Below are 23,563 nucleotides of genomic sequence, written 5' to 3' on the forward strand. Positions count from 1 at the left end.
CTCATTTTTTCACTTGAAGCCCTTTACAGTGGCATTTGAGATTTTCCACACCATCTCTCTAGCCTTCAACTCCGCTATTGTACATACGTCTTCTGTAGTAGATTGGAAACTTACAGGGTCACTTGACCATTAATGATGATGATGATACTCGTAAGTACTGGAGGCATTTTATGTGCTAGGAAACTGTGACAAGTTTGTTTTTTTTTTAAATCTACATTATCTTTGCTGAGACAATGTCTTACTTATTACTTTACTTATTACTTACTTATTACTTTAACTTCTTTCTTTGCTTTACCTAGCTTTTACCTCAGAAAGGCTTCTCAAATGAGTAAAGAAATAAAAGATTGGATAGTGGAGAGAGATTGAGGATGATTTTGGGGAGAGGTGTGTGTAGAATCTGGATTAAGTTTGGAATTTACAGAGTAAAATGGGTTCACTGGCTTGAATGTGAATTTCCAGGCCTCTTTGAAAGAAATAATTCTGATCTATTGTGTGTGTTCTCAGTTGTGTCTGACTCTTTGTGACCCCAAGGATTGTAACCCTCCAGACTCCTCTGTCCTTGGAATTTTCTAGGCAAGAATACTGGAGCGGTGTTGCCATTTCCTCCTCCAGGGGATCTTCCTGACTCAGGGATCAAACCCACATCTCTTGTGTCTCCTACAGTGGTAGGCAGATTCTTTACCACTGTGTCAATTATATTTAAATATATTAATTGGCTACTTGTCTGGTTCTATTTAAGGTCAGGAGGTGCCAGCTAGGAAACTTGGCTTTCCTGGTTTCTTTCAGGTAAGTAAACTTAAGCCTGGGTCTGTAGAGGGCACAGGAAGAGACTGTTAGGAGAAGGCCTTAGAGGGCACAGTAATTCTGGCGATAATGTTTTGTTTTTTGTTTTGTTTTGTTTTTTTTTTTTTGAGAATACTAGAATGGTTTAGGGACTAGGGACTGTGATGGGGAGCCTGAGGTGGAAGAAGAGCATCTTCTAGGTGTGCTCACGGCCTTGTAGGCTGAGAATGTTTCTTTGGGAGGGTGGGGCCTCAGAGCGCCTATAAAGGCAGAGCAAAGCTTGCCAGCTGACATTGTCTGAGAAATTGCTGTCAGGCTTTGGAGGGCTTGGTTGGCTTCCTATGGTGTCTTTGGTGTCCTAGGGTGAAAGAAAAGGGAGAGACTGCTGTTAACATTTTTAGAATTTAATTTTAATGAGAGCTTTTAAAATGTTAAAAGTAAGACTCATCTAGTGGAAAAATTAAAAGCTTATTTATTTTATACAGAATAGTTTGTTCTCCATACCTTTTTGTATGTAAACATAATAGTTGACTTAAAAAAAAATGAGCTTGTACTATACATATTGTTCTTTGCAACCCTGCCAGGCTTCCCTGTCCATGGGCTTCTCCAGGCAAGAATACTGGAGTGGGTTGCCATGCCCTCCTCCAGGGGATCTTCCTGAACCAGGGATCAAACCCACATCTCTTATCTCCTGCATTGGCAGGCAGGCTCTACTTCTGGAGCCACCAGGGAAGCCCGTTTTGCTCTGTGCCTTTAACCAGTCTTATTATACTATAGAAATATCCATAAATCCATATATCTATAGAAATCCATAAAACTTATGTGTATAGTTTGGGACTTCCCTTGTGGTCCAGTGGATAAGAATCCTCCTTGCAAGGCAGGGGACTCAGTCTGATCCCTGCTTGGGGAACTAAGACCCCCACATGTTGCAGAGCAACTCAACCCATGCTGCAGCTACTGAAGCCCGCCTGCTCTGGAGCCCTTGTGCCACAACTAGAAAGTCCATTTGCCAAAATGAAAGTTCCCACATGACACGATGAAGATCCTCTGTGCTGCAACTAAGACCTGATGCAGCCAAATAAATAAATAAAAAATAAATATTAAAAAAAGACCTAGGTGTCTGCCTTTTAGTGGCTGCTTTACTTCAAACTAAGCCATTTTTCCTCTCTGTTTCAGTCTTGCCTGTGAGTAAAATAAGGCTGAAAATGGGGTCCAGGAACCTCTTGGAAGGCAGCCCTGGGTTGTTGGGGAAAAGGATAAGGGAGAGGGGGCCAGCCAGACCTTCAGCCTGGACCCTGGACCCTGGAGGAGTCTGGCTCTTACATGAGACTCACGAAGACATGAGTAGTGGGCTCGGGAGAGGGCAGGGGGTGAGGGCAGCTCCGATAATATCTGTTCCGCTCTCAGAGGGATTCAGGAGAGCAAGTGGGGATATCGATGGTGCACTCTTGTCAATATTTTGTTACTGACTTTTGCACTCACATTCTTGGCCTCCTTCTTGGAGCCACCTCCCAGAAGCCTGGCATTGGTCCCTTTGGCCTCTGGCAACCCCTGTAGGAAGGAAACTGGTCACTTCCAGGCACTGGAAAGGGAAGGCGCCAAGAGACTTGGTCGCTTATCACTGTGCCTCTGGGTCAGTGCAGCTCCATTGCGCTTCCTCTTTACTCAGGGATCTAGAGTACTTCCAGAGAGGAGTATTTTATATATATCTTATTTAAGCCATACCGTGTGGCTTGTAGGATCTTAGTTCCCCAATCTGGGGTTGAACCCAGGCCCTTGGCAGTGAAAGTGCAGAGTCCTAGCCCCTGAACTGCCAGGAAATTCTCTATTTTAGTTTTTAAATTGTATGGTTAATGTTGTATTAATTTCTGGCCTACAGCAAAGTGATACAGTTTTATACATACACACACACAAATATATTCTTTTTTGTATTCTTTTCCATTATGATGTATTGCAGGATATTGAATCTAACAGGTTCCTGTGCTATACTGTAGGACATTTTTGTTTGTCTATTTTATATATAATGGTTTATATCTTCTAATCCCCAACTCCTAATTTATCCCTCCCCCACCCCCTTTTCACTTTGGTAACCGTAAGTTTGCTTTCTATGTCTGTGAGCCTGTTTCTGTTTTGTAAATAAGTTCACTTGTGTCATTGGATTCCACATATAAGTGATATCATGGTATTTGTCTTTCTCTTTCTGACTTACTTCACTTAGTAAATGACAATCTGTAAGTCTATCCATGTTGCTGCAAATGGCATTATTTCATTCTTTGTAATAGCTGGATAATATTCCTTTGTATATACATACGACATCTTTATCCATTCATCTATGGAAGTCATTTAGGTTGCTTCCATGTCCTGGCTATTGTAAATAGCACATATATCTTTTTAAATTATAGTTTTGTCCAGATATATGCCCAGGAGTGGGATTGCTAGATCATATGGCAACTCTATTTTTAGTTTTTTGAGGAACCTCCGTACTGTTTTCCATTATGGCTGTACCAGTTAACATTCCCACCAACAGTGTAGGAGGGTTCCATTTTCTCCACACCCAAGAGAGGAATATTTTATTTTATTTTATTTTGAGAGGAATATTTTAAATGGATAAGGAATTCAAGTTTAAAATCTGACTTAGAGAAAAGCTTACCTAGAAGTAGGTGGAGAAAGAATGATTTCTGGATGGAAAAGTAGGGGTTAATCAAGAACTTACATTCTCCCCCTATTAAGATTCCCTCCTACATACATTAAAATCCTGAAGCCTTGAGGAATGAGAGCAAGGAGTAGACTATTCCATTAACCAGTCAGGAACTTCACCTGACCTCCATGTTTTGTTGTATTTGAATCCATAGTCCCAGTTCAACTGTTAGAAGTTGGTATTTACCTTTGTAACAAATCCATTCCTCTTTTTGTCTCTATTTAAGTCTGTCTTATCACCTGATGCTCTTTTATGCCCATCTTGTAAGACCTAAAATATTTTTTATGACAATCAAGGTGATGTTTTATAGGTATTCTGGAGCTGCAATTGGGTCCAGATGATGCTTCCTCTGTACAGGAGTTGTTCATATTTCCTGCCAGACTGAATTATACCTTCACATGGTTCCCTACTATATTTGAATATGGTAGCTGAAGCTGAAGCTCCAGTACTTTGGCCACCTGGTGCAAAGAGCCAACTCACTGGAAAAGACCCTGATACTAGAAAAGATTGAAGGCAAAAGGAGAAGGGGGTGGCAGAGGATGAGATGGTTAGATAGCATCACCAACTCAATGGACATAAATTTGAGCAAACCCTGGGAAATAGTGAAGGACAGGGAAGCCTGGCATGCCGCAGTCCATGGGGTTGTAAAGAGTTGGACTCCACTTTGCAACTAAACAACTATCATTGTACAATTACACTTATAGTTTGTTGTTTGAAATGTGTTATGTATTGAATTCTGTCCCCCTAAAATTCATGAAGCCACAACCCGTAATAACTCAGAAAGTCTATATTTGAGGATAGGGCCTTTTAAGGAGATGATTAAGTTAAAATGAGACCCTTATGGTGGGCTCTATTCCAATCTGACTGGAGTTCTTGTAAGGAGAAGAGATTTGGGCACACAAAGAGACACCAGGCATGTTCATGAACAGAGGAATGAACAGTGAGGAAACAGCAAGGAGATGGCTATCTGTAAGCCAAGGAGAGCGTCCTTAGAAGAAACCAAAGTTGCTGACACTTTGATCTTGAGCTTTCCAGTCTTCAGAATTGTGAGGAAATAAGTTGTTGTTTTAAGCCTCACAGTCTGTGGTATTTTGTTATGGGCAAGTCTAGCAAACTAAAAATCTTTCTCCCTCACTAGATGCTGAACCAATGATTCAGTAGTGACTCAGCTACATGGCTGCTGACACACGGTAGACACGTGGTAAATGTCTGATAAGCAGATGGACACGTTGTCCAGAGAGGGCCCTTAGAGTAGCCCCTGCTTCAATCCAGCTCTCCTGTTTCCCAGACTCGTGCCCTTTCTGCCACACAGATGGAGGGTGTTACACCATTTCTCCAAGTGCTGGTTTCCAAGTGTTTTCACGTGCTGTTTTGAGTGGTGTTAATTTCAACAGGCATGGCCCCTGCCATCTAAACTTTTCTAATATTTTACTCTCGCCTGACCTCTACTTCTGGTTCCAGAGACAAGCCGCAGAATATTAGAGTCAGAGGTTATCTTGAAGATCATGAGTGGAACCCTTTCACTGAGGAGTTTTTCATTTTTAACGCAGCATAACTATATTAGAGAAAATTTGTAAAGTTCAAATAAAAATCTTTACTCTTGCCAACTGTTGGAATTTTAGTGCGCATATGATTTTTTAAATATAGTGATAGCCACACTCTGTGAACATTTTCCTTTTTATTCACTTTGTAAGCTTGTTTCTATGTTGTCTTACAACATTGATAACAGACTTTTTAAGATAAAACATTCTTTTTTCATTTGGCTTCACTGATTGGTCTTAGTTTCAGCACAGTGGGATCTTTGATCTTCGTTGTGGCATGTGGGATATTTTTTTTAGTTTCAAACTCTTAGTTGCAGCATGTGGGATCTAGTTCTCTGACCAGGGATGGAATCTCAGCCCTCTGCATTGGGATTGTGGAGTGTTAGCCACTGGACCACCAGGGAAGTCCCCAAAACAGACATTTTGAATGACTACATAACACTCGCAAGTATATGCACTTCAGATTACCTAATTGCTCTCTCATTGCTGAATATTTAGATTGTTTTATTTTTAGATATTGATAAATTTCTTTGTAACTGTTTTCCACATGTTGAATTTCTGTCTTAGGGAACACAAGTGGAATTACTGGGTCCAAAGTTAAGAACAGTTTTATTTTTCTAGATATATTTACCAAGTTGCTTTTTAAAAAGTTACATTAAGTTAACTAAACCACTGTCTCTTTTATTTTCAGGTGAGGAAACTGAGACCCTGAGAGAGCAAATGAAATGCCCAAGTTGATAAAGGTAATGGTGACTCATCTGGTGCTAAAACCTAGATCCAAGGCTCTTAGTCTGTTGTTTTTTCTGCAGCCCTGTATGACCCTAATTTCATGGTATAACTGAAAATGAAACTGTTACTATAGTATTATGTCCCCCAAAGTTCAGACGTTTTTGGACCATCTTAATTTTTGCTACGGCTTAGACCACCTCTACTGTTATTTATTTCATATTAAACTTTTTTCTTTAAATAAATTTAATTTACATAACATCTTCATTCTATGCAATATTTTCTGTGAGAGTCCAGGTTTGATACATGCTTAGATCTTTTTCTAAGGTGCATTAAAAATAAGCATATGACTATTAAAGTAGAAGCTTACTTATGTTTTACCTAAAATCAGTTTTGGAAAATATTGATATGATGGAATAAGCATGGACCTTGTATCCAGACATTCCTGAGGTCAACTGCTTGCTCTGTCAGTTAGCTATATGGTCTTAGAGAAGTCACTTAGCTTCTTTGATGATCAATTCTATGGTTTGTAGAGTGTCTATCAGTATCCACCTTGCAGTGATGTTAGGAATAAAGAAACTTCTGTGGGCCCAGTGCCCAAGTAGATGTTCAGTACACTGTGGTTATTATAGTGTGTATTATTGCAGACTTCCAGTTATTTCCCAAAAGGAGTGTCTATACTGGCTTATTGTTCTTGCTAACTTGTATGTGTAAAGAACTTGCTTCCACATGTTAGGTTTTGCAGTAGATCTGTTATTACTTTTACCTCTCATATCCTCTACTTATTAGTATTGTGATTTTGGACAAGTTTGCTTAACTTTTCTGTGATCTATTTACATAATTTCTAAAACCAGGCTTAAAAAGTACATTGGTTTGTGTATGCACACATCTGTCCACCAGAGGGCCTAGACCTCATAAGAGCCCCAGTGCATGCATGCTCAGTCATGTCTTGACTCTTTGCAATCCCATGGACTGTAGCCTGCCAGGCTCCTCTGTCCAGGAGATTTCCCAGGCAAGAATACTGGAGTGGGTTGCCATTTTCTTCTCCAGAAGATCTTTGTGACCCAGTGATAGAACCCATGTCTCTTACATTGGCAGATTCTTTACCATCTGAGCCACCAGGGAAGCCAATAGCCCTGGTAGCCATGGGCAATACCTAGTGCCCAAGATTTGTGAATATCATTCTCCAATGAAAGGAAGCAGGGCTCTGTGGGGAAATGGCTGACTCCAGGGCTGCAGAAGGGAAGTGCAAGATGACCCTGGAACATCTTGAGGTGTTACCAAAAGGTGTGGGGTCTGGCTACTTGCCGCTCAAAAGGCCAATAAACAGGCCAGGTTGTAGAAAGGAAAGTTTGCTTTATTTCAGATGCTGGCAACTGAGGGGGAGGGTGGCAGACATCTGTCCAAAGGCTGACTCCCCACCAGCCACCCTGGGAACCAGTGGGACAAGAGGTTTTATAGACAGAACATGGGGGGTACTACATATAGAAAGAGCACAGTCATCTCTGACAGTCATCTTCAAATTGGTCATCAGTGGTCTAACCAGCATCATCTTGGTTGTTTTAGGTACAGTTAATCTTCAGTTCCAGGGTTGGTTTGTTCCCATTTCTTTGAGGCTAGTTCTCGGAATCGTGGCAGCTCATGTCATGGTCTGGTCATCATGTAGTTAACCTCTCCACCTGGTGTTTTGCTATCTATAAGACAGCTCACAGGATATGGCCCAGAATATTATCTGCAGCCCTTGAGAAAGAACTAAAGGTCCTTGATTACGCTTAATAACTACATTATTATTACTTGGTCTCCTCTGCCTGTTTTCCTTTGTTTCTACATTTCCCACTTCTTTAATTAAACCTATTCTTTGACTAAAGTTTTCCACATACAAAAGACAGGCAGAGGACATGGTGGGGGTTGGGGGGCAAGGACCATAGAGTCCTGCTCCATTTCAGTGTGAGAAAGTCAGGAACTGCTGAAGAAATGATATATCCCGAAAGACACCGAAGCCACCTGGATGGGGCTCAGTGGTCAGCTTTGGGACAATAGGAGCAACGTTGTATATAAAGGATGGTAATGGATTATAATCCACAAATACCCCTGAGTCTTTACTTATATAAGTACATAATTTAATACCTAAATAAATGGGAGAGAAGCAATAGCTCGCTCTCTCTCTTTTGTATTCAACTCATGGTTTTAAAGCAATGACTTTTGAAAAGACCATAACCTAAGGAGCTGCCTACTACATCACTGACTACACATCACTTCCTCCAGGATGTGGAGACACTGGATAAATAGATGCTGTGAAGGGATATTTGGTGCAGGAACAGCTCTTCCTCATAGGGGAATGTTAATTAACAAACATAGAAGGAATAATGGAAACAGAAAATCACTGATTTGCTAAAACCAGAGTAATACCTGTTGTAGGCAAGAATTACCCATGGATTTTAAAAATTAATGGGCATAAGTATGACGAGAAGAAACCGGTTATTTGGGCAGTCTCAAACTATCTCTCCACAGGATACTGTTATGCCCGCTGTCCGAATCCCCCAGCAGGAAAAGAGAAGACCTCCATGACAATGCAACACGCAAAGGAAGGGAAATTTATTGCTGACTCGAGCCAGGGCCCCTGCTGCAACCAACGCAGTGGTGCAAAGTCAGAGGGCCCCGAGCCCCAGTTTCCACGCACATTTATAGGGTGCTCGATTTCAAACATAAGCAGTGGGTAGTGGGCGCAAGTGGATTGGTTACATGTTTGCAAAGCAGTTTTATTGGTACACACTTTCCAGGGGACCTTCTCGGAGGTTTAATGGGTGCGTACTGATTAGCTGGTGTCGGGTGGTCTGTTGAGGGCAGATAATTACCCTACCCTCGGGAGAAACTGAAACTTAGGCCTACTCTTAGTTCAGGGCACCTGTCATGGTGCTAGTCTTGACAGTCTCACAATACTTATTAACTCTAGTGAGAAACAGTACCTTTATGGACACCACCTTAACCAGGCTCAAACTCAGCATCCCCCGAGGTATTATCCTTGGTTATCCTGGGCCTTCTGATGTGCTGCACTGAGAAGGCAAGCATCCTTTCTGTGGTGTCAGTGCCCAACATGCATAATCTGAACGTAGTCATGAGGAAACGTCACATAAGCCCAAATGGAGGCACATTCTACAAAATAACTAACGGACAGTACTCTTCAAAAGTGTCAAGGTCTTGAAAGGTAAGGGAGCCTGAGAAAGTGCCCTAGACAGGAGGACACCAGGAGAGATGATAACTTTCTTCACTGTAGGATCCTGGGTTGGATTCTGACCAGGAAAGGGACATCAGTGGATGATTAGCAAATTCTGAAAACGTGTCCATTAGCTAATAGTATTGTATCACTACTAATTTTCCAGTTTCCATAATTGTATTATGGTTATATGTGGTGTTATTTGAAAACAACTGGGTGGAGTTTGGATCTATTGGAACTCTGATCATTTTTACAACTATTTTTTTTTAAAGTTTGAAAAGTGAAAAGATAAAAATAAAAAAGTACACTAGATTTCTGTGAGGACACAATGAATTAATATGTGTAAAGTGCTTAGGAGAAGCCTGCCACAAAGATTAACACATGGAAGCTACTATTATATGTAATATTATAATTAATAAGTAATCTTACAAAGAATTATTCTATTATTATAAGTAATTTATTTCCTAACATTGTCATCACGTCTCAGCTATTTCTTTTTTCCCCTCTTCCCTGGGAAAAGCATATTAAGCATGTATGTGGTTATTTTGGGGCTTCCCTGGTGGCGCAGCAGTAAAGAATCTGCCTGTAATGCAGGAGCTGCAGGTGACAAGGGTTTGATCCTGGGTCGGGAAGATCCCCTGGAGGAATGCATGGCTACCTACTCTAGTATTCTTGCCTGCAGAATTCCATGGACAGAAGAGCCTGGCGGGCTACAGTCCATAGCATCACAAAGAGTCGGTCATGACTGAAAGGACTTAACACACACGCATGCACGTGGTTACTTTAAGAGATAAAGCAAGATCAGATTTTATTTGGAGTATTTCTGAGCGGGAATATTGTGTACTGTTATTTCTTCTTGCCAGACTTGGTCCAGCATTGCAAACCACCCTTGTCTGAGAAACAGTTGATCCCTGCCGCCAACCCCGGTTTCCTGTGGTTTATAATTGCGCCACCTGGCGGCTCAGTGTTGTTCAGTCTGTCAGTCACACCCGACTCCTTGAGACCCCATGGACTGCAGCTCGCCAGGTTTCCCTGTCCTTTGCCATCAAGGAGTTTGCTCAAACTCATGTTCATTGAGTCGGTGATGCCATCCAACCATCTCATTCTCTGTCGTCCCCTCCTCCTGCCTTCAATCTTTTCTAGCATCAGGGTCTTTTGCAATGAACCGGCTCTTCTTAGATTGCCAAAGTATTGGAGCTTCAGCTTCAGCATCAGCCCTTCCAGTGTACATTCAGGGTTGATTTCCTTTAGGATTGACTGGTTTGGACTGCAAGGACTCGGGGCGGCTCAGTGAGCTTTCCCCAACTTGTTCTTGTGCCTCAGTAGCTACTTTACTCAAGTCGCAAAATCGTACAGGACTAAGTGACTAACACTTTTCTCAGTTTTACTGAACCCTTAGTAAGTTCACATTATTGAGTGTTTACTCCTCAAAACAGTTGTATAAGCTAAGTGGTATTTTATTCATTTTAAGATGCTAAAACCGAGGCTTAAAAATGTTAAGCATCCAGACTTCCTTGGTGGTCCACTGGTTAAGAATCCGCCTACCAATGCAGGGGATACTGGTTTGATCCCAGGTCGTGAAAGACCATGCCACGGAGCAGCTAAGCCCGTGAGCCACAGCTGCTGAGCCCACGTGCCCTAGAGCCCCTGCTCTGCAACAAGAGAAGCCACCATGATGAAAGCCCACGCACCGCAACTGGAGAGTAGCCCCCACTCCCAGCAATAAGAGAAAGCCCACGAGCAGCAACGAAGACCCAGTGCAGTCAAAAATAAATGAACTGAACAAATACAAAATTTAAAAATGTTAAGCATTTTGTCTAGGGTTGCAAGGTAAGTGATGAAACAGGGTAAGTGATGGAGCCAGGAATTGGATCACGGTGCCCCTGAATTCAAGCCTGAGTCTGGAGGTCCAGGTGAGTCTAAACATGTCATCGTGTTTGAGAATTATTGGTAGAGAGCAGTGGCTCCACTAGGGAGTGAGTTCCCCTTCCAGGGAACATTTGGCCGTGTCTGGAGATATTTTTGACTGTATTAACTGGGGGGTGGGCAGGGAGAGGCTGCTAATTGGCTTCTAGAGGGTAGAGGCCACTCAGATGTTGCTAAATATGTTACAAAGCACCGAACAGTGTACCCCGCCACCTGACAACTGAGAATTATTAAGTTCTAATGTCAGCAGAGCTGCTATGAAACCAGGGTGTCCAGTCTCCTGAAAGTGAAAGTGTTAGTCCATCAATAGTGTTTGACTCTTGCGACCCTATGGACTGTAGCCCACCAGGATTCTCTGTCCATGGGATTTCCCAGGCAAGAATACTGGAGTGGGTTACCATTCTGTTCTCCAGGGGATCTTCGTGATCGAGGGATCGAATGCAGGTCTCTCACACTGGAAGCAGATTCTTTGCTGTCTGAGCCACCAAAGTCTTGTGAAGAGAGGCCAGTCTCCTAAGAGCAAAATTTTGAACTTAGAAACCTGAGGATTTATTCTTCCACTTAGATGTATTTACCTAGCACCTTGCTGGGTCATGAGAGTGATGTAGAAACAAGATACCAGGTTGTGCCAGTGGCGAGGTTACAGCTCAGAAGGGCAGGGGTTGGGGTAGGAGACGCACAGACACTCAACTCAAGGTGGAACATGGACCGTGCAGAGAGAGTCCAGTTGGAGCCAAGCTTGTGCAGGGAGGTGAGGGCTCCTTTCTGCCTCTGGGACACATCAGGGCAGCTGTGGGAGCAGAACTGAGCTGGTGGGAGGACGCAAGAGCAGCCGGGGAGCAGCCAAGGTTCCAAGATCCCGGCTGAGAGGAACTCGGGCCCTTGTTAGTGCAGGGGTGCAGGGGGGATGGTCGGGAAAGGCGGTCATGACTGGAGCTTGGAGTCCAGGCTGAGGTCTCCAGCCTGGGGCCCCGTCACAGCGGTCGAAAAGACTTCCCTCCTAGAATGCTGGTCTAGGGCCACCCCCGCAGCTTCCAGAGAACTCTGTAAGGGAGAAGATTCTGGAAATGGGTGCAGGAGGGTAGACTCCTGATTTTATAACCCACTCGATGCTGAGTGTGTAACAAAGCTATTTCACCTCAAAGTAGCACTTGGGGAGATGGTCACTTAGAGTGGGAAGACAGGTGGGCAGGGGGTCCCTTCTGCACAGTTGTTCTGCTCAGGGCTGGGCCACTCCAGCTCTAGGGAACAGTGGGGCCGATTTGGAGCTCCTGACCCAGGATCTGCTTCCTAAAGGTGAGCTGTTCAAACAGGGCCAGTGTGGTCACAGCTTCAAACACAGGTTCTACCTGGTGGTGTGATTTTTCTAGTTTATCACCTTATCATGAAAAAGCATTAAGAATTGTTGGGGCATGTCTAGTGTACTAGGAAGAATATAATCGAGGATGACTGGCTGTCTGGACACACACTTGCCTTCAACACCCTCTCAGCACAATCTCCAGGCCCGGCCTCCTGGACACTCAATACCCCCAAACAGGGACTGCGGGAGAGGTAAGGTCCCCTCCCGCCAGCTACCCTTGCAGACACTCCGTACACCCGGGCACCTTTAACTTCACCACACTCTTAGGATTTACGTTCGGTTCATTCCTTTTTGTAAATGAGGAAACAGGCACCCAGACAGGCTAACTCACCACTAATCCCCGTAGCCTGCAAGGGGCTACATTTTACCATGTGTGCGGTCATGCTCTCTCCTGTTTTGCCACGTTTCTCCCCCCTTTTTATCTTTCATAGAAAGTGGACTTTTTTTTTTTTTACCTGTGTGTGAGCTGCTGGAGACTGCGGACATCAGTATTAGTGGCAGCAACAGGAGGAGGGAGGGGATGAGAACCTTCATTTCACCTGTCGATGCTGCTGCGGGGCGACTCTTCAGCAGCTCCCAGTGAGAGGGTCCCCACTTCTCCCGGCGGCTCAGGCCACGCATGGTACATGGCTGGGGTCGTGGGATGGGGTCTGCACTTTACTCCCAGACCAGTGTTTCCACTAAAGGGCGGGAAGGGCCGAGTGGTGCTGGCCTTGTTAGGTAACAGGTCGGACCATGTGTTTTATGGGAATCTGGGAGGCAAAAATGGCCAAACAAAGGAATGAAGCCTTCCTAGGAACACGAGAGGGTGACCGGTAACCTGGCAGCCATGCTCATCCCCTCCTTTCTCCCTCCCGCCTCTCCACCCTGCAATGAGCTATAACTTTCTTTTGGCTTGTTTGAATTTCCTTTACGTTTGAGTGACGTTTTCTAGCTTAGTGTCTGGCAGGAAAAGTGAGGGCTAAGGGTTGACAAAGAGGATGACACGGCCTGTCTCCCGTCTGCCCTACTCCCAGCCTCGGCACAGTATCAGATGTTGCCGTGTCTCCACTGTGGACAGTGTCCTCCAAGTCTGTGGCCGCATAATGAGGGAAGCAGAGAGGATGGAGGAGAGGCTCTTCTCTCTTGCCCAGAACCCTGCCCTGGGGCACTGGGTCTAAGCAGGCCTCCTTGTTGTTGGTCAGGCAGTGGCTGTGGCCTCTTGGTTCCCGTTTAAAGCAGAGGGACCTGGGTTGGTGGAAGACCCTCAAGGCTGGTCCAAGGGGGGTTGAGAAGCAAGAGCCACAGCAGTGACTGTGTTTGCTCAGGCTGCTGGGGCTCTTGGCATGAGATCCTGTTTGGAATCAGTCTCAGATGAAAGAAGGAGGTGATACTGAGGCTGGGACCTGGGACCCTTTGCTGCAGTGCTGCAGTGCTTGCGCCTGGATACACCTCTCTTTGAGCAACAAAATACAAAGAAACTGAAGTGAAAAGTGAAAGTGTTAGTTGCTCAGTCATGTTTGACTCTTTGAGACCCCATGGACTATAGCCCACCAGGCTCCTCTGTCTATGAAATTCTCCAGGCAAGAATACTGGAATGGGTTGCCATGTCCTCCTCCAGGGGATCTTAACCAACCCAGGGATGGAACCCAGGTCTCCTGCATTGCAGGTGGATTTTTTTTTTCCATTTATTTTTATTAGTTGGAGGCTAATTACTTTACAGTATTGTAGTGGTTTTTGCCATACATTGACATGAATCAGCCGTGGATTTACATGTGTTCCCCATCCTGAACCCCCCTCCCCATCCCCTCCCTCTCATTCATCCCAGTGCACCAGCCCTGAGCACTTGTCTCATGTATCCAATCTGGACTGGTGATCTGTTTCACACTTGATAATATATATGTTTCAATGCTATTCTCTCAGATCCATCCCACCCTCGCCTTCTCCCATAGAGTCCAAAAGTCTGTTCTATACATCTGTGTCTCTTTTTCTGTCTTGCATATAGGGTTATCGTTACCATCTTCCTAAATTCCATATATATGCCTTAGTATCCTGTATTGGTGTTTATCTTTCTGGCTTACTTCACTCTGTATAATGGGCTCCAGTTTCATCCATCTCATTAGAACTGGTTCAAATGTATTCTTTTTAATGGCTGAGTAATATTCCATTGTGTATATGTACCATAGCTTTCTTATCCATTCGTCTACTGATAGGCATCTATGTTGCTTCCATGTCTTGGCAATTATAAACAGTGCTGCGATGAACATTGGGGTGCACATGTCTCTTTCAATTCTGGTTTCCTCAGTGTGTATGCCCAGCAGCAGGATTGCTGGGTCATATGGCAGGTCTATTTCCAGTTTTTTAAGGAATCTTCACACTGTTCTCCATAGTGGCTGTACTAGTTTGCATTCCCACCAACAATGTAAGAGGGTTCTCTTTTCTCCACACCCTCCCCAGCATTTATTGCTTGTAGACTTTTGGATAGCAGCCATTCTGACTGGCGTGTAATGGTACCTCATTGTGGTTTTGATTTGCATTTCTCTGATAATGAGTGATGTTGAGCATCTTTTCATGTGTTTGTTAGCCATCTGTATGTCTTCTTTGGAGAAATGTCTGTTTAGATCTTTGGCCCATTTTTTGATTGGGTCATTTATTTTTCTGGAATGGAGCTGCAGGAGTTGCTTGTATATTTTTGAGATTAATCCTTTGTCTGTTGCTTCATTTGCTATTATTTTCTCCCATTCTGAAGGCTGTCTTTTCACCTTGCTTATAGTTTCTTTTGTTGTGCAGAAGCTTTTAAGTTTAATCAGGTCCCATTTGTTTATTTTTGCTTTTATTTCCAATAAAAGAGGATCTTGCTGTGATTTATGTCGGAGAGTGTTTTTGCAGGCGGGTTCTTTACCGTCTGAGCCACCAGGGAAGCCCCAAAGAAACTATATGCTATGAAAAATAACTGTGTCCTTGTGCAGTTGGGGCAAATTCTGGACGAAAAATATGAAGAGACCAAAAAACCCAACTGCTGTTTTTGAAGACCCTGGAACTTAAATAGGGTACTGTGAATACCCCCTACACACAATACTGTGTAAAAGGTGGGCAAACCACTTCAGCCATCCCTCAGGCTGGACCCCTGGACACACCTCTACCCTCACCTCATATAAGAAACCAGCTCACCCATCTCAGGCAGTGAGCAAGCAAGGGAACCTGTTATTTGTTCTTGCTCCCTGCTGCTGTAGCAGGGGTCCCGATAAAACCTTGCCTGAGTTTCTTGCCTAGCCTCTGCTCAACTTCCATTGATTAAGGAAGTCAAGAACCCTGGTCGGTAACAACACTACTTGGAACAAACACCGAGGGTGCAGAACATCAGCACTTGCTAACCCTGACTACTGAGGACTCGATGGGAAACTAAATAAAGCACCCCCTCAGGCTCCACGTGTGTGTGTGAACTTTTATCAGAAAAATGTTTTACTGGTAATGGACTGCACCCTCAGATGCTTTTTAACATAGCATAATATAGATAGATATTATATATATATATATATATATATATATATATGAGAGAGAGAGAGATAAGATAGATAGATCAAGGCTTACAAAAATATCATTCAACTCAAGAAACATTTGGAGAGTACCCACAAAGTGCCAGGCCCTACATAAGTTCAGGAACATCAAAATGAACAACTAATGGCCCTGCCACAGAAATCCACAGTTAGCTCCCTGCTCCTTCTCCGCCCTGCCCTCCATCAACACAAATCCTACCCTACCCTCCAGACCCAGTCCAAGTTCCACTGAGTCCAGAATCCCTTGAGCTACTCAGTCCACAGTGAATTGCTACCACTGATGAAATTTGATTACACGCTGTTTTATGGTGTGTGTCATCTTCCTGGTTAGACTTGAGCTTCCTGAGGACAGAGACTATTGTTAGAATTTCCCAGGGGGGAGACACATCAGACCAAACTCAGACCAAGTGTTCGACTCAAGCCTTCAACTTGAGGACAATCTCCACTGTGTAGTACAGTGCCTGCCACCTACAGATGCTTTATAAACTTTGTAGCAAAATCTACAATCAACTATCCAACATGTTCATAGGCAGAAATAATCTGAAATTGAGAGGGTGAGGGTGAATAAGCAAAAACCAAGCCTGGCCTGTTCCCTCCTCTTGCCTGGAACAAAGTCAGTTTAGTTCAGTTCAGTCGCTCAGTCGTGTCCGACTCTTTGCGACCCCATGAATCACAGCATGCCAGGCCTCCCTGTCCATCACAAACTCCCGGAGTTTACTCAAACTCATGTCCATCGAGTTGGTGATGCCATCCAGCCATCTCATCCTCTGTAATCCCCTTCTCCTCCTGCTCCCAATCCCTCCTAGCATCAGGGTCTTTTCTAATGAGTCAACTCTTCACATGAGGTGGCCAGAGTAGTGGAGTTTCAGCTTCAGCATCAGTCCTTTCGATGAACACCCAGGACTGATCTTTAGGATGGACTGGTTGGATCTCCTTGCAGTCCAAGGGACTCTCAGGAGTCTTCTCCAACACCACAGTTCAAAAGCATCAATTCTTTGGCACTCAGCTTTCTTCACAGTCCAACTCTCACATCCATACATGACCACTGGAAAAACCATAGCCTTGACTAGATGGACCTTTGTTGGCAAAGTAATGTCTCTGTTTTTTAATATGCTATCTAGGTTGGTCATAACTTTCCTTCCAAGGAGTAAGCATCTTTTAATTTCATGGCTACAGTCACCATCTGCAGTGATTTTGGAGCCCCAAAACATAAAGTCTGACACTGTTTCCCCTCTTTCCCTGTCTATTTCCCATGAAGTGATGGGACCAAATGCCATGATCTTAGTTTTCTGAATGTTAAACTTTAAGCCAACTTTTTCACTCTCCTCTTTCACTTTCATCAAGAGGTTTTTTAGTTCCTCTTCACTTTCTGCCATAAGGCTTGTGTCATCTGCATATCTGAGATTATTGATATTTCTCCCAGTAATCTTGATTCCAGCTTGTGCTTCATCCAGCCCAGCATTTCTCATGATGTACTCTGCATATAAGTTAAATAAGCAGGGTGACAATATACAGCCTTGACGTACTCCTTTTCCTATTTGGAACCAATTGGTTGTTCCATGTCCAGTTCTAACTGTTGCTTCCTGACCTGAATACAGGTTTCTCAAGAGGCAGATCAGATGGTCTGGTATGCCCATCTCTTTTAGAATTTTCCAGTTTATTGTGCCTGGAGTTTATCCTGCCTGGAGGAACAGGGAGGACTTCCTTGCTAACCTTCCCCTCAGCTCCACAAATATCACCCAGCCCTTAAATCCTGTCCTCTCCTCTGTCTTCGAGCCCATTTCCTAAAGTCTCTGGAATGAGTCATGTTTATTAAGTGCAGATGTTTAGGGCAAGAAAAGCCAGCCCTCCCAGCTCCTTTCTTGGTGAGAGAGGTAATATGAAGGGCATTTACAGGTTTTTGCCACAAGGTGGCAGCACCACCAAAGCGCTGTTTTTCCCCCTGATTCTACCCAGAATACATCAAGTCCAAGTCTGAGATGAAGTTAGGGTTAGGAAAAAGGCACAAGTGAAGTGAACTAGGTAAGCTTTTTTTTTTTTTTTTCTGTGAGAAATGATAGCGTTGAGGTGAGTCTCAAACCCACTGCATTTGAGAAGTGGCAGACACTTTAGAGAAGTGACTCAAATTTTAGCGTGCTAACAAATCTCCTAAGTAGCTTTTTCAAATACAAATCTGATTCTTCTGGTGGGCCCTGAGATTCTGCATTTTTAATATGCTTTTGAATAATGCTGTTGCTGCTGATTATTGGGCCACACTCTGAACGCCAAAGCACTGATGCTTTCAAATTGTGGTGCTGGAGAAGACTCTTTAGAGCCCCTTAGCAAGGAGATCAAACCAATCAATCCTAAGGGAAATCAACCCTGAATACTCATTGGAAGGGCTGAATCTGAAGCTCTAATAGTTTGGCCTCTGATGCAAACAGCTGACTCACTGGAAAAGACCCTGATACTGGGAAAGATTGAAGGCAGGAGGAGAAGAGGGTGGCAGAGGATGAGATGATTGGAGTGCATCACCGATTCAGTGAACTCTGGGAGATGGTGAGGGACAGGGAGGCCAAGCGTGCTGCAGTCCATGGGGTTGCAGAGATGGTCACAATTTAGCTACTGGACAACAACTGAATAGCAAAGCCCTAGAGGTCATTTAGGTTAGTTCTCCCTTCCCCTGATTTATGGATGACGAGAGATTGATGTCTGGAGAGAGAAGATTTCTCACCTGATGTTGTGGTGACTTCAGCACTTAGCTTTCTATATCTCAACCCAAGCTTCTCACTCTTAGTTCACTTCTTGCTCCACTATATTGTGTGGCCCTCTTTACTGTTGTGGTTGCATCTCTGTAGCCTAGCACTCCCATTTTTACCACCATCTGATTTAGTGTTTGCTGGAGGCGTCCCCTTGGTTATTCCCTTATTCAAACCCTACAGTGGTTCTTCTGTAACTACCAGATCAAGCTCAAATGTCTGTCTCATTTTCATGGCTGTATGAGATGTGGTCCTGTTACTGAAAGATGGGATCTGGCTGCTTGCTGCTTGAAAGCCAATAAACAGGCCAAGTTGGTGGAAAGGAAAGTTTCAAATGTGTGCAACGGGGGTAGGGGGCAGTCTGTCTAGAGGCTGACTCCCTCCCTGACAATCAGGGGGCAAGAGATTTTACAGACAGAGAGAGGGGGCTGCATGCGGAAACAGCACAGTCAGCTCTGGCAGTCATCCTGAAATTGGTCATAGGTGGTCTGGCCAGCTTCATCTTGGTTGTTCTAGGGACCGTTCATCTTTAGTTCCAGGGTCAATTTGTTTCCCTTTCTTTGAGGCTAGTTCTCGCAGTTGTGGCAACTTATGTTGTGGGTACGGTCTGGTTATCATGTGGTTAACTTCTCCACCTGTCTATCAGACAGGTGTCTATAAGACAGCTCACAGGGGGAGGGGGGATTGGGATGGGGAACACATGTAAATCCATGGCTGATTCATGTCAATGTATGGCAAAAACCACTACAATATTGTAAAGTAATTAGCCTCCAACTAATAAAAATAAATGGAAAAAAAAAACCAAAATAAAGAGATAAAAAAAAGCAGGAAAAAAAAAAGACAGCTCACAGGGTATGACTCAGAATATTATCTATAGCTCTTGAAAAGGAGCTATGTTATTTGGACCTTTATTCTAAAGGTCCTTGACTCTGCTTAATGAGGACATTGTTATTATTTGGTCTCCTTTGACTGTGTTCCTTTTTCTCTGCACTTTCTCATTTCTCTGATTAAACTTATTCATTGGCTAAAGTTTTTCCAAGACAAAAGGCAGGAAGAGGACATGGTGGGGGCAAGAATTGTAGAGTTTTGCTCTGTTTCAGTCCCACTTTTGCAAAGTTACTTAAATTCCTTGTTTCTTAACCCTATCTTTGCTCTGTAGCCACCCCTGTTCCTTCCTGTTCCCTAAATATACAGTGTTCGGTTCTCTCTCAGTGGTAGTGGTATTGCTATGAGCTTGGAGTTAGATCTGCATGAATGTGTGCTAAGCTGCTTCAGTCATGTCCGACTCTGTGTGACCCCATGGACTGCAACCTGCCAAGCTCCTCTGTCCATGGGATTTCCCAGGCAAGAATGCTGGAGTGGGTTGCTGTCCCCTCTCACAGGGGATCTTCCCGACCCAGGGATCAAACCCACGTCTCTTATGTCTCCTGCATTGGCAGGCAGGTTCTTTACCGCTAGTACCACCTGAGAAGCCCTGGAGTTAGATGTACCTGCTTTCTAATTTCAGATTCACCAATGACCTTGGCAAGTTACTTCACCTTTCTGAGGGTCAGCCTCCTCCTCTGAAATAACCCCATATGGTGATTGAGTAAAGAAAAATAACACATGCAAACCCGCTCTCATTTTTGAAATCCTTTTTAAGACTTGTGTCCACAGTGGTGCCTGATGCTTGGTTCTCTGTGTTTATATTTCTCTTTGTCTCTATTTCCCTAAGACTTCACCTGTCAAAGGCGTGCCTCTTTTGTGAAACCTTCCCCAGCCATTTTTTACCTAGTTGATCCCGTGCTTCTTTAAGTTATTTCTATTAACAGTTTATTATTTGTCAGTCCTTTCAGTGAGACACCATGGAGAGGCTTCAGGGGTAACTGGCTGTGCAACTGAGGGGTAATGAAATTAATTCTTGTTTTGGTATTTCCTGAGTTTTAAAATACTTCCTGCCTCTTCTATTGTCACTTATTCCCTAGCATAGGTTCCTCCTACACCAGCAGCACCAGACCTAGCAGTTTTTTGTTTTTTTTTTTTTACTGCATATAATTTTATTTATTTAGTTTTGGGTGTGAGGAATCTTCGTTGCTGTGCTGGCTTTTCTCCTGTTGGGGAGAGTAGGGGCTGCTCCCTAATGGCGATACGTGGTCTTTTCATTGCTGTGACTTCTCTTGTGGAGCATGGGATCTCGGGCGCATGGGCTACAGTAGTAGTGATTCGCAGGCTCTAGAGCGCAGGCTCAGTAGTTGTGGCACATGGGCTTGGTTGCCCTGGGGCATGTGGGATCTTCTCGGATCATGGATCTAACCCGTATCTCCCGCACTGGCAGGCAGATTCTTTACCACTGAGCCACCAGGGAAGCCCAGACCTGGTAATTTTCTAACACTTTAGGGGTAATTCTTGTCAGGCACCTTCTAACCTCTGCATTTTGGGTAAACTGGTGTTTCCCTTTGTGTGTTATGAAATGGCCCCTCCAAGGAAGCAGTTCATGAAATGTCTTTCTGGAAACACCGATAACAATAAAGAAGTTGAGCACAGAATCATTGCTTCAACAACCCAGTGGCAAGAAATGTGTACACTTTCCTATTTCATGACATTTATAGCAAGATCCTTACTCTCTTGTTTCAGAAGAAACTAAGGACAAAAGGCCAGGTGGGGAGGGCCAAGGTCATTTAAGGGAGATCATGTACCTCTGACCTAGATTCTCTGAATTGTTCATTTGACTGTACGCAAAAGTGTTCATCTTTGCATGTGTGGTCATATATTGATATCCCATGATCCATAATTACCTCCCTCAGTGGCACTTAAGAGCTTGCATCAGGCTCACAACTGTATAATTATATGGTGTGTTCTTTCACCGTAGCAAAGGTTTCTTTGAAATCTGGAGAGAAAATAGACCGGGAAGACCAGACACTTTCCCTAGCATCCTGCCTTCTCTTTATTGGACAGCAGTCTACTCACCCATCGCTTTCTCAATCGGGATTTTTTTTGGCTTTTCCTTTCCCCTGCCATGGGTTCGTGCCAAAGTCCAGATATGTTTATCTGTGCCTGGAACCAGCTGTTCTTTTAAAAAGAGAAGCCCAGGAAATCATTTCCTCGCTGATTTCCAGAATTCTAATTTTCTCATCTCAGCTGGTGATTTCTGACCCTGGATGCTAGTTCGAGTCACCTGCAGGACACCTAAAGCTAGCAGTGCCTGTATCTTATTCCCAGAGAGGCTTTTTTGATTGATCTGTGGTGTGGCCCCAGCCTTGGTAGTTTAAAAAAGCTTCCAAGCAAAATAGTGGTCATTTCAGAGTGGAGGAACCTTAGCCAAGTGTTCAAAGTTAACATCACCAGTAATGAGACGTTGATATCGTGGACCCAGCATGACAAGCTGAGAAGGCCTAGCGTTGCTTCTGTGATATTCTTACCAAAATTGCATAACCTAAGTAATCATGAAGAAATGTTAAATGATCTCAAACTGAGGGGCATTCTGCAAAATAACTGGCTAATACTCTTAAAAATGTGCAAGCCAAACCTATTTGCAGGGCAGTAATAGAGACGCAGACAAAGAGAACAGACTTGTGGGCACACCGGGGGTAGGACAGTGTGGGATGAATTGAGAGAGTAGCCTTGAAACATGTACATATGTTAAACAGCTAGTGGGAAGTTACTGTATAACACAGGAAGCTCAACCTGGTGCTCTGTGACAGCCTTGAGCAGGGGATGGAGTGGGATGTGGGAGGGAGGTTTAAGAGGGAGGAGACACATGTATACTTATGGCTGATTCACCTTGTTGTGTGACAAAAATCAATACAACACTGTAAAACAATTATCCTGCAATTAAAAAAAAAAAGGTGATGGTCAGGAAGGAATTCTGAGGAACTGGTCCTGATTAAAGGGGACAAAGGAGATGAGACAACTAAATATCATGTGGGATCCTAGATTGTATCCTAATTCAGAAAAAGGGCATTAGTGGCAAAGTCAGTGAAATTTGGATAAACTCTGTAGATTTGTTAATGGACTGTATCAACAATAATTTATTGATTTTGATCATCTCTGTGGTTTTGCCTATCACATTGATATTTGGGGAAGTTGAATGAAGGGTCTATGGGCACTCTGACTATTTTGAAATGTTTTTGAATGTCTAAAATTATGTTAAAATGGAAAGTTAAGAAAATAGAAGCACAATAAGAAAGCTTCCGGATAATTAATGAGTTACCAGAGTTGAGTATCATTTTCCTAGGTCATCTTGCCCGATACTGTCAGAGTAATCTTGCTGAAAATTCTTTTTGTCTGTTTATGACTTTCACAAGTTTTCAGTGACTCCTGTCGTCTATAGCAGGAAGTTCAAATTTTTTAAAAACTTTTTACTTTATATTGGAGTGTAGCCAATTATCAGTGTGATAGTTTCAGGTGATCATCAAAGGGGCTCAGCCATCCATCTGCATGTATCCATTCTCCCCCAAACCCCACTCCCATCCAGGTTGCCATACAACATTGAGCAGAGGTTCCTTGCACTATTACAGTAGGTAAGCTGTCATTCAAAATTCCCAAAGCATGACCCTAGTCTGCTCCCTTGGTCTATGTAGTAAGATCTGAACCCATATTTTACATTCCTATGTCTGCATTTATTCAAATTCTTTTCCTTCTTCCTATAATACCCTTCCCTTCATGCTCAGGCTCCTGAATTATTTTTTCTATCCTACCCATTCCAGATCCTGTCCTTTCACTGAAGTCTTTTATGAGTATTTCTATTAGAAGCAGTCATCTTTCCTGTCCTTGAATTCTGGTAAGTAGGATGGCATGGAGTGAAAATATGATCTTTAGATTCAGAAATATGTGATTCTGAATCCCGGTTTTACCTTTCACCAGTGCTTGAATAAGGGACAAATTAATTGATTTTGTTGGAGTGGTGGTTTGTCATCTGCCAAATAGGGATGGTAGTACCTACATCAAAGGGTCAATGTAGGCATTAGATGAGATTCAGACCTAAAGATCCAAGCACATAGGAGGTAAATTCCTCCTCTTGTCTTTAGCTCAGTTGTCCCCACAGGGATGGTGGGTGGTACAA

The 23,563-nt window shown here is 43.6% G+C and overlaps 1 protein-coding gene and 1 long non-coding RNA gene across 3 annotated transcripts in view; one reads left to right on the forward strand and one right to left on the reverse strand.

The window, feature by feature from the left end:
- Nucleotides 1-23,282, forward strand: part of LOC139029859 (uncharacterized) — a 47,458-nt gene extending 24,176 nt beyond the window's left edge. Inside the window, exons 2-4 of one of the 2 annotated variants that reach the window (XR_011482106.1) lie at nucleotides 740-786; nucleotides 5,714-5,765; nucleotides 23,208-23,282. This is a non-coding gene — a long non-coding RNA (uncharacterized lncRNA). The remainder of the gene's footprint in view (nucleotides 1-739; nucleotides 787-5,713; nucleotides 5,766-23,207) is intronic. The other variant, XR_011482105.1, reaches the window with a different exon arrangement.
- Nucleotides 1,044-3,611, reverse strand: CXCL17 (C-X-C motif chemokine ligand 17). Its single transcript, XM_020871140.2, is given in 3 exon segments — nucleotides 1,044-1,141; nucleotides 2,254-2,365; nucleotides 3,606-3,611. Coding segments are annotated over 3 exon segments (216 nt in total).
- Nucleotides 23,283-23,563: the final 281 nt, after the last annotated feature.

Source organism: Odocoileus virginianus, chromosome 20, assembly GCF_023699985.2.
Source record: "Odocoileus virginianus isolate 20LAN1187 ecotype Illinois chromosome 20, Ovbor_1.2, whole genome shotgun sequence".
Classification (NCBI taxonomy): Eukaryota; Metazoa; Chordata; class Mammalia; order Artiodactyla; family Cervidae; genus Odocoileus; species Odocoileus virginianus.